The sequence below is a fragment of the Bactrocera tryoni genome, chromosome 3 (assembly GCF_016617805.1).
Source record: "Bactrocera tryoni isolate S06 chromosome 3, CSIRO_BtryS06_freeze2, whole genome shotgun sequence".
Classification (NCBI taxonomy): domain Eukaryota; kingdom Metazoa; phylum Arthropoda; class Insecta; order Diptera; family Tephritidae; genus Bactrocera; species Bactrocera tryoni.
Window position 1 is genome coordinate 40,018,845 of NC_052501.1, and position 12,085 is coordinate 40,030,929.

At 32.3% G+C, this 12,085-nt stretch overlaps 1 protein-coding gene across 2 annotated transcripts in view; it reads right to left on the bottom strand.

Annotated features, from left to right (window-relative positions):
- Positions 1 to 11,096: 11,096 nt before the first annotated feature.
- LOC120770427 (pneumococcal serine-rich repeat protein-like) overlaps positions 11,097 to 12,085 on the bottom strand; it is a 70,114-nt gene continuing 69,125 nt past the window's right edge. For both annotated transcript variants that reach the window (XM_040097879.1, XM_040097878.1), the window contains exons 9-10: positions 11,571 to 11,737; positions 11,097 to 11,477 (exon numbers count right to left, since the gene is read on the bottom strand). In XM_040097879.1, coding sequence (XP_039953813.1) covers positions 11,269 to 11,477; positions 11,571 to 11,737 — 376 coding nt within the window. In that variant the 3' untranslated portion in view covers positions 11,097 to 11,268. The remainder of the gene's footprint in view (positions 11,478 to 11,570; positions 11,738 to 12,085) is intronic.

Here is a 12,085-nt window from a genome sequence, read left to right on the forward strand (position 1 = left end):
TTATTAAATTAAAAGTGGAACGGGCGTTATCATGCAACAGAATCCCTTTTTCGTGCCCACCTTGACAAGTTCCTTGTTTCTGAATCATTCCTTGCACAGTTAGTCGCTTTGAAATAATTTTAAGCCGCTTTCGAAGCGACAAAACCCATCATGTTGTTTTACTGAGTCAGCACTTCCGTAATCTTTTTTTGATACACAGATGTGCTTCAGTCGCCGATTTCTTTGACTGAAAGAAAAAAAGTCAACAATTCCTGCAAATTGCGATTACTTGACAAGAATCGGACATATTCGCACAGGCAAAATTATATGACTCATAAACAAATTCACTAATGTAGGAAGGCAGTATATTTTTCGAATGCCTAGATTAAGATTATCCCGTTTGAGATATGTACAATGTACTTGTATAACAAAATCGATCACCACTAACTGGAGCTATCTAATGACAAACAGCGGGAACTTGTGTACTTAATAAATTTCACATTCAGGTGATTCAGGTTTATCAAAAAAACAAGCCTATGAGTGGTACAAAACCTTCAAAATCGACCAAAGCCTGAACGACCTCCGATCACTTCAACTGATGAGAATATTAAAAAAGTGAAGGATATGGTGCTTGTAAATCGTGAGGCAAGATTGAGAACGTTGATAAGAGAGCTCGACATCTCGTCCATTCGAATGACTTTGGTGGATATTTTGGATATGATTCTCGACTCGTCCGGTAAAGCTGAGTTTTTTTAAAAAGAGTACGTTTGTGACCGAATTCAAAGACAAAAACGCAATGAGTACCATCGATCAATAATCGTTTTCACCAGATTTGGCTCTGTTTGATTTCTTTTTGTTCCCCAAACTGAAATTGGAAACTAGAACCCGTTTTCAGTCGGTCGAAGAGATAAAAAAATTCGCTGAAGGAGCTGAAGGCCATCTCAAAAAATGCTTTTTTGTATGAGTGTGTCCCTAATTCTCTGATGCTGATTAAGTGAGCTCGCTGGAAAAACTCAAAGCTCTTGTTAGATTTGCCTTGCTCGATTTCTGAGTTCTGAAGATATTGTTTATAAAGTATGACAACCTGCTCAGGTCAGATTTGCTAGATAAGGAAATGAATGTCAGCAAGCTCAGTCTAATCAGTAGTTGTATTTATAATCCTATTTTATGTGTTCTACTAAGCAATGAATTTATTAAAACACGGCAATTTTTTTAGAAAAAGAAGAACGATCTTTATTTATAGCATACAATTCAATTATAACTGGTTCTGTATACAATTACGTGCATTCCATTTACATACTGCATATACATCTAGACATAGTATGTGCGTGTGTACTATGTGTTCGGCAAGTGTTATTAATACAAAGCATTATTTTATTATTTCTTTTTATATTTTTACAACTAATTAATAAACTCAATTATTGACAATAATTTGAAATTTTATATTTTCTTGGAGGTCGGTCCATGATTTATTGTTTCGTTTTCAATTTACACGTACATACATTGATATAATGAATTCTTCTTCATGTTGTGTTAGTTTTTCTGTCTGTAGAACATTTTTATGAGTAACTGTGCGTTTTAGAATTAATGGGCAACATGCATGCTTTGTGTGTGGAATTTATGTATGAATTATGGCTAACCAAATCATGTTGAATAGGTCTCAGCAGGATAAAAACAAAGTGGTAAACAATATTGTCTAAGCCGTCCATTTTCAAAATCTTTAGACTCAAGATTGTCAGTGTCAAAATTTTATAACAAATACACTATTTTGACATTATAGAAAAGAAATAAATAAAATTAAAAAAAAGATCAAAATTACAACTCTAGTGCAGCGGCGTATTCAATGTGCCTGGATATTAGTTCAAATTGTAAATAATAAAATGTAATTTTTTACTCGAAATAAGTCACACTCTTATATGTATAGTAGGGATCTACGGATTATAAGGCCTCCCTACTTTAACCAAATCAATCACTCATTATTGGAAAGTATAAATCAACCGCTTAAAACTCTCTAGAAGGATGGAGTCATGTGTAGAAGTTCGCGCAAGTGAGGAAAGTTCTTTGATCGCCATTCATTTGGGAGAGTCCAGAAACGATTATTTTTCATATGGCTCAAAAATCACATGACTTCCGGTCTTAGACCAAGTATTACCAAGGGTTGTGTGCTAAGTTTGGGACCTCCACGTAAAAACTACGCTCAACAAAATGGATAAAACAGCCTCGGATCAAAGCCACCAATCAGATCGATAATTTTGTGATAGACGAAAGACACGTCTCCAGTGTTTTAGATGTGCGAGCGCTCCGAGGTCCTAACATCGCCTCGGACCACTACCTTGTTGCAGCCAAGATACGAATCCGCCTCTGTGCAGGGAAAAACAAACGTCAACAAACGTAAAGAAGGTTTAACGTCGAGAAGCTGCAATCACAACCGACAGCCGAACGATTTTCTACTCGACTGGCACTCCTGTTCTCTGAGAGCACTCGTCAGCAACCCGGTATATGGTAACTGTGGGACGGCAATTCAAACTTCTTAGGGACAGCTGCAAACGTAACCATTGGTTTTCGGAAAAGGCAAAAAAAAAAAGGCATAACTGGTACGAAGAGGAGTGCCGCGTCACAGTGAAGGAAGAACAGATTGCCTACCTCACAAAATTACAATCGACCACAAAACGCGCGAGATGCGATTGATACCGAGAGTTGAAGGGAGAAACGAGACGCATTTGCAGACAAAAATAGAGAGAAGCCGAAATGCATTAGTACAAGCTGGCCGACAGGGATAATACTAAAAATTTCTCCGAAAAGATGAGTCGATTAACAGAGCGGAGCATACTCTTGTAGAACCCCCAGAGGTGATCTAGTGACTAACGTCTAGAGCATACGGAAATAATGGAGGAACACTTCTGCAGATTGCTGAATGGCAATGAAAGTATAACACCAGGCGATTGTGAACCTGATCCCTCAATCGATGACCAGAAAGCAGATATTCCATTTCCCGACCATGGAGAAGTTCGAGTAGCAATCACTCGCCTGAAGAACAACAAAGCGGCGGGGGGCCGATGGATTGCTGGCCGAAAGCCCTATCGTGCGACTTCTTCAATATATTACTGGAGAAAATATCTCGAGGTGCAGAGCTGAATAGAAAAGATACAATCTTATACCAGAGTGTACAACTGCTGACGTACACCAATGACATCGATTTGTGCTCCTTTGTGCATTGAGAACTGCGAAAACTTCAGTCGATGGAAAGATAAGCTGTACGAGACATATGGCGATATTGACAAAGTTCAGAAGCAGCGGCTACGCTGGCTAGGTCGTGTCGTCCGAATGTATATAAAACACTCCAGCTTTGAGAATATTCGACGCAGTACCCGCCTACGGAAGCAGGGGAAGAGGAAGACCTCCACTCCATTGGAAAGATCAGGCGGAGAAGGACCTGGCTACACTTGAAATCTACAATTGACGCCAAACAGCGAAAAGGAAAAACGACTGGCGCGCTGTTAACTCGGCTATAATCGCGTAAACGGTGTCTACGCCAATAAAGAAAAAGAAGAAAAAGAGATTTGTCTCGAGCGAAATTGGTTAGTTTAGAATGGTTTAGGAAATATGTATGTCCAATTAAAGGGCGGTGTTCTTGCTCTTGCGCTCTCCTGTGCCAATTTACAGTTCTAAGTAAAACACATTTTGCACGAACGGACGAACAGACAGAAAGCTGCCCGGATTTTAACTCGCCTCATTAAGCTGATCATTCATATACATATATATAACCCTTTATCTATCTCGCTTAGTTTTAGGTGATACGTACAACCGTTATATGAACAAAATTATAATACTCTGTAGCAAAATGTTGCAAGAGTATAAAACGTACAAAAAATTAATGAGAAATGATAATGATGCTTGCATCAAAAAATTTTTACTTTCATTAAAGTGGTTTGAATATGCATTTAGAATATAAATTTTTTTTAACTAAAAATATTTTCGAAAATATTGAAATAAATGAAATAAGTATGTAAACTAAATATTTAGAGCCAACATTACTAGCGATTACAAGAATTTCATATAAAACTCATCGGATTTATAAAATGCATTGAAGACTCATAACTTTGCCATATATTCCTTATTCCACACTTTGCCTGCTTATTAATCTTCTTCAAAATTTTACATACTCGTGCATCATGGCATACATTTGGAAATTTTTATTCACTCATATTCTTACACTACAGTTATTGTTTTTCGCTCTCTTTACTGCTCTGCCATCACCAATTGTTTCTTTATTTATTTTTCAAATAAATACTCTCTTCTAGCGCTTCACTTTGAAGGCTTCTTGTCCTTTCAAATACATTTAAATTAGGTTTTTATTATTAATGTTGTATTTATATATGTAAGTATTTTTGTCATTTTTACACTACTTTAAATACTGTTTTGATTTCCCATTGCTGCTACATTTACATACTCGTACAATATTATTTGTTTGCAATGTCTTCGCATTTCTAAGTTATCGCTTACATTTTTGCAACTTCAAATTGTTGAACAATCTCATTAGAACTCTTTATAACTGCATAATTGTAATGCCTCTACGCTGTGCTACTACACTTGTATGTATGTATGTATGTCGCTTGTCCAACACTTATGCTTTTCCTTGTGGTTTTTTTAAACACACTAACTTTTGCATACAAATCCCTCAGCATAATTCTTCCCGTCCATAAAGAGCAAGTGACAAATTAAAACCTACCGTGTACTAATTCTTTTTCTTTATCTAAAATCAGCCTTCAATTCTTAATTAGGGGGTTAAATAGGCATACAATATTTTTTTTATTTTAAGCACACACTTTATACGTATAATAATTACATAACTACTAGATATCCATAATGTAGCCGGTAAAAAACACCCTATACTAAAATTGTATTTATAGTTTAGCACATTCTAATCTAAATAATTGTATGTTAGAAGTGTTTGAAAATGGAAGATTTAGTGGAGAAAGTAAATACTTAATGTAGAATAAAACAATATTTTATTCCAAAAACAAAAAAAGAAAATATTTTTTTAAAGTAATAATTTTTCATTTAATGAATTAATTTTTTTCATTAATTTTTAATTTAATTTCATAATTAATTATTTTTTTTTATTTTCCAATTTATTAAATTTTTTTGTTTGTTCATCAATGAGTTTTTATTATTTCTCAAATTTTTTTTTTGTATTTAATTACTTCATTTTAAAAATAATTAGCTGTCCATTAATTAAAAGTATTTTAATATAATTGAAAAAAATCAATAAATGTAAAGTTAAACAATTTTTAAAAAAAGAAAATAATTTTTTATTTAATTAGATCACCTGTTTTAATAAAAATTTTATTGCATTGATTAATTATTTTTTTTATCTCAAAATTTATAATTTTTTTGTTTGTTTGTCAATGATTTTTTATTACTTATTTTTGCACGCACATATGTAACTACTTAATTTGCAAAGTAATTAACTTTACATTAAAATTATTTAATGGAATTTAAAAAAATAATAAACGTGAAGTTAAATCATTTGTAAAAGTAAAATATAATAATTTTCTTAATTAATTAAATTTGTATCATTTATTATTTATTTTTTTTATTTTCAAATTTGTTTTTTGTTTGTTTGTTTTTAAATGATTTTCTATTATTTTACAAATTTTTTTTTGTACTTAATTACTTCATTTGCAAAATAATTAAGATTCCATTATTAAAAGTATTTTAATGTAATTGAAAAGAATTTAATAAATGTAAAATTAAATAATTTTTAAAAAACGAAAATAGTTATTTATTTAATTTATTTTTATCATTAAAAAAAATATCATTATTTTTTAATTAGAACTTTATTTAAGTTATTAATTATTATTTTTTATTTCAGTTTTTTTATTTATTCAGTTTTTTTCTTGTTTGTTCATCAATAATTGGTTTTGTACTTAATTACTTAAATTTCAAAGCAAGTTTAAAAGTCACCATTTATTAAAAGTATTTTAATGTGTTCGAAAAAATAATAAATTTAAAGTTAAATGATTTGTAAATTATGTAATTTAACACGAAAAAATGTGTTCGTAAAATAACAGAAAATGCTTGATGAACAATCCAAAGTAAACTGTTTAAAAATAATACGGAATTTTATGATTGTAAAATCCTTTCTAAATATAGATCTCAAAATGTTAGTTGATATCGTCACCTAAAGTCCAAAACTACGTATCATCAAACAACTCGAAATTGAGTTTTTTATTGCTTACGATTTACTAAATCATATTACATATGTATATGTATCATAAAATTTTAACCTCTCGCTGTCAGATACTCGTATAACCACTTTATAACTGACATATAACCATTTCATACCACAAATTTTGTTTCTGTGTGAGTGATTTCTACAAGTATTATATCGTTTTTCCTTCGCCTGTAAACTTATCAAAAGTGATGTTACGTTATTTTGCATCTGAGGTGGCGATATATGTATAGTTCTAGTTCCCATTCTAAATCAAGTAATTTATTACATAGACCCGCCAACTTAGAAGTTTTGTAGCCAACATGACTTTCGGTGAGAGTGCTACCATTTCATTAATTTCTACCTCCAATTAACTTGCCTTACCAGCTAAATAAATACTCAAGAACAATAAGTTAAATAGTTATATATACTATATACTTATTTATAAAAAAAGTCTTTTAAGAAAAGATTACTAGTAAGCTTTCCAGAATTGCATAATATATTTAATTTACTTTTGTTTATACATATATAATATAACTATTTACTTACACAAATAACTGTTTGCATGCTTAATTGTGAGTGTGAATGAGTATTATATTTATGTGTGTATTTGTGTGATGAGAAAACAGAGAAAAATTCGTTGCTTGCATATACATACATTTTTTTAATAAGGAGACTTCGTTTTTATAATGAACTTATAGACTTTGTGATCATCGCACAAAAATAACAAATTTTTCAAACCAAAACTTCACAAAGCAGTCCACACGGAAATAAAACCCCTTTTATAAACAATAATTGCACAAAATCAAATTGCATAAGGAAAATTAGTCGCCTGTAAAATAGATACATATTCAAATCATATTACAAATTTTAGGATAAAATACATTTTTATAAGGAAACTTAAATATTAACGAAAATCCACATAACAGAAGAAGTGAAGAGATATTCCGCCACCATATTTACAAAAAAAAAGCATATTTGAGCTTCAATTTCACTGAGTGCTTTTCACAGTTTTCTCTGCCTTCTAAACGAATCAAAAACTTAATATTTCGGCGCAGCCAAGACTTGAACCGCAACTCTTTGTGGAGTAGTAAATAACTTGACCGCAGCGATCACTTTTTATTGATATTTAAATCATATTCATCATTATCATCAATTCTTTTATCTCCCACTGGAACACAGGATCTGAAGAAAACATTTTCGGCAGAGCCTGTTTTTTACTAACAGTTGAAGTTAGTTCCACGACTTTCGGAATTCACCCATTTCTTTGTGTAAGAATCTCCTCCACATGGTCTTTAGGGTAGCCTCCCTTACGACTTCTTTGTTGGCTTCTATCCAGAGGTTTTCACCAAACTTCATTGGTATCACAGTGTGTGCGACATCTTTATTTTCGCAATTTAGTTCACGTGTTTCCAAATTTCAGTTTTTGTATACGCTGGTAATCCATAGGTAGCCATCTTCGGATGTTTCCACCAAGGTGGTCGGTTAAAAGCCAGGTTTCACAGCCTTAAAGCAGTATGGAGACAACATTGGATTTAAATAATCTGTTAAGGGTTTTGGGAAGGATACTTGCGGTGAATTATGCTGCCTAGGTAGGTAAAGTCTTCCCCATCATTAATTTTTTTTTTTTTGTATTACATATATATTGAACGTTGATTTTAGTGTTTATTTTTATTGATTTAGACTCCGATAAATCGTAATTTCTTACGAAACGCAGAGTATCTCAGCAGACTATCATGTGAGTTTTAGTCATTCTCTCCTACAACAAAACCGGTAAGAGCGACACATTTTTTGGATGACGTCGATGACAGCTTATTAACCCTTACCATTATAACGGGGATTAAGCACTCATTACAACAACACATTTTTTGACTTCTCGCTAAAATGGTTTCCTGTAGTACTTGGTTGAAGCTTCAATAGCAAGGGCAACAGAGAACTATTAGGGACCGTTCAGTTAAAATAATTCCTTAAATCACAAATTTGAAGCCCAGTTTATTTGGAAAATTTTTTGCTTTGCTATTCTTATTAAGATAGCCAACATAATTTAGAAACACCAAATAGTTTTAATTTACGTTATGGCTAGGTTAGCTTAGGTTAGATGGCTGATTTATAGAGCTCGCTTGTGGACTACTATGTGTAGTCCTTTGCGAAGCCATAGAAAAGCAGACTCTTGTATTCCAAAGCATTTACGTGAAGTTCTTGCCACAATTTTGAAAATAAGTGACAGTCTACGGTCAGTTGAAAATCCGCGTACGTTCCGATTACGTCGTGGGAACAGACTTTCGTTTATCATGTCCGTTTCACTTTAGTGGTGTTAGTTTAAAGAAAAACTGCTGACATGATAGCTATTGTTCGCTCAAAAATCGGGGTCCGTAGACCCGTTTATTGTGGGAAGTATTGGAGTTTGAAATGGAACTTGTTAATTTACCTTTGCAAAAAGTCACTTAGCTCATACTTTGCAATTTTACGTCGTTTAAACCGTTTTTAAGTCGTCATTGCACACTAAAGGGTGCAGCATTGAAATTTAACACGGATTTTCTTCTAAATAAACACATATGTACGTTTAAAAGCGAAATCCTCTTGCTTCCCTTAACTTAACTAAATTGGAATGTACTGTGGATTAATCAAACAAAAGACAACAAAATTAAAACGAATTTAAAAAAAACTTTTGCATGGAAAAACGTTTCATTAAAAGCAAAAAAAAAAACGCTTCATTAAAAGCAAAAAAGAAAAACATCTCACTAAAATCAAAAATCAATCAAGTGCAATTTTTCTTATTTACATATCGTTTATACTGCCTTCCAGCTAAATGCAAAATAGCTGAAACGAACTACATCGTACATATTTATAAGTATTTCGCATGCAATTATTAATTCATTAATGTATATTTGCATAAATCATGCTTCATCAATTCAATCATTACACATAATTAAATTCAATTTTTTTCAACGCGTTTTTCACTACATATTCATATTTTTACTTTAATCAAGAGTTAAACTTGCACTTCGCAACAACACATATGTCTCACTTGCTGCCGGCCAGCCGCGCCGCCAGCTGGCCCACAGCTGATTTTGTTTATCTTTTCGCCAATCCACAATATACTAATACTAAATGCCAACATTTTATACGGAGGGGGGTGTAGTACAACCACAACAACACAGTTGAATTCAATCCAATACACATTCAATTCATATAAACGGACGTATGTTTTTTTGTTGTAATATAAATTTGTATAGATTTATTTTAATCGTTCAATTTGCATTCACTTTCATAATAAAAGTAATAATAATAGTTATAACCTAACATTACTTAAATGGTAATATGATGTATTTATATATATATGTGTGTATATATAAATATAAAATTTATTCATATACATATATGTATGTATGTAAATATTAAGTTTACTAAAATTAGAATTACAAAACATTCGCGTGAAAAATAGAACATTTGCTTTTGACAAAATAAACATATTTGTAAGTATGTGGTATTATGCTAACTGCTAACTGCTTTTGATTATAGATTATAGCTACTGCTGGTTGATTCCTTTAGCTTTTGTAAACACTTGCTAAAAATAATAATTTCGTAGAATAATTGTTGTTTACCTGGTATTGGAACCATAGTGTAGGCTAAGGTAATATAACAAATGAAACAAAGACAATTAAATTGCTGTTTGGAGATTTGCAGTTTTTACAAAAATCAAAAATTGAAAAAAATAAAATATTGAAATGCGCAAAGAAGGCACGAGTATGCGCTAAGCTCATGCATTCATTTTGATTTTTGTTTTCTTTCACTTTCGTCTTTTTACTTCTGCTGCTTGCTAATGCGTTTACGTATGCATGTGTGTGTGTGTGCATAAGTATAATTAATTGCGTAACATATGTAAGTATATATTAAAGTAGTGATGATAAGCAATACAAAACGTCATTGTAAAACAAATTTCATTAATTTTACTTAAATTTAAATATATTATTGTGTTTACTTGCATATGCGTTTTGTATGTTTGTATGATGATTTATGCTTGTTTTCTCTATACAAAAACAAAAAACAAACTTGGACTTGTTACAATGTCTATGTCATTATGATGTGTATGTACGTTTATTTGCGTTTTACTTTTGCCTACAAATTTATATATGTCCTTTTTAAATATATGTATATAGTATATATATGTATATATATATATATATATATAGGCGTATGTATGTATGTATAGTTTATAAATAATAATACATTAATTATTTTCATTATTATTTGTGGCTTTTGTAAAAAAACTATATCTTTTTAAAATTAATAAAGAAAACGTGACAAATTTTAATAAGGTGATACGAAAATGTCGAAAAAACAAAAAATTTTGGCTAAATACATTTATATAAGAACTAGTTTAGACTACATTACATTACTACCGCGTATGCAATGTGCTTTCGAAAATTCTCGCGCAATTTTTCAAATCATGCAAATTTCTTTTTCACAAACATAATTTTCACGAGACTCACCTCACCCTTTTGCTCGCATTAATTTAAATTATAAGATTAATTTTTGCTTTAATTAAGCTGTTTCATTTCGTTTTTCAACTAATCATTATTAGTAAATGAATGTCTTGTGTGTGTGTGAAAAAAAAACAGTTATTAGTCTTAATTGTCCGATTTGGGAAGATGCTTTGAATTGCTTTGCTTTGTTTTGCTACCATGCCGATGTGTGTTGTTCTTGCTCGTCATGTGGCGCAACTTTGGTATTGGCTTAATTGTTTTTGGTGTTGTTGTTGTTGCTGCTGCTGCTATTTGCATCGACTTAGCACCATCGGCCTCAGTTCTATTCACTATCGACGTTGTTGTTGTTGTTTTTGTTGTCATTTTGGCAGTTTCATTAAGTGCGGCTGCTGCTGCTGTTGTTGTTGCTGCTGCTGTTGCACCAATCGGCAACATACTACTACTGCTGCGACTCATCTTACTCAAATTGTTGTGTATATTATTGTGGATGTTGTTGTTCCTGTGGCGTTGGCAATTGCTATGTTGTATATGTGGTTTCTTTATATTATCGCTAATGTGAGACGTGCTGCTGGAAGTGTAAAGCATTTATCAGTAGGCCTGCGCCTCCTTATAATCACTCTGATCGGATGTGTAGAAGTCTTCCAATTTCCATTGCAGTGTCTCGAAGGTCGGTCGCCGCATCGGGTCTTTGTGCCAGCACTCGAGCATGATTTCGTATAGACGTGGCTCACAGTTCGGCGGCGACGGCATACGGTAACCGTGTTCGACTTGCGTTAACACTTCGGCATTGGTCATACCTGCGCAAGGGGGAGTGGTGATAAAATTTAGTAATAATTCGAAAAAAGTAAATAAATTTTAACTAAAAAATATGAATTAATTTCTAGACTTACCGGGGTATGGTATGCGTCCGTATGTCACTAACTCGGTGAGCAAAATGCCGAAACTCCATACATCAGACTTAATGGAGAATTTGCTATAGTTGGCTGCCTCGGGTGCTGTCCACTTAATGGGGAAGCGTGCACCGACACGTGCCTCGTACTCATCCTCTTTGATAAGTCTAAAAACAGAAATTGATTTTGAAAATTAGCATCAGAATATATGACTGCATATACATAAAAATATATAAAAATGATAAAAACCACAGGAATCAAACAAAATAGGTAAATGACAGAATATCAAAGTAAAGTTGAGTATAAATAAACTCAAAATGTATTTTGGAACGGGACTCTTTGTTGCTGAAGCATTTAGTCGCGGCTCTTTCCTGAAAATTCCGAGAAAAGTTACCTTAGTAATGTAAGGAATATATTTTTATACCAACAGAAAGAAGAGATTTCAACGCACATAAAATGTTTTTTTAAATAAATAAAAATAAGAACCCAAAAATTGGCTTCGTTGAATTTTTCGC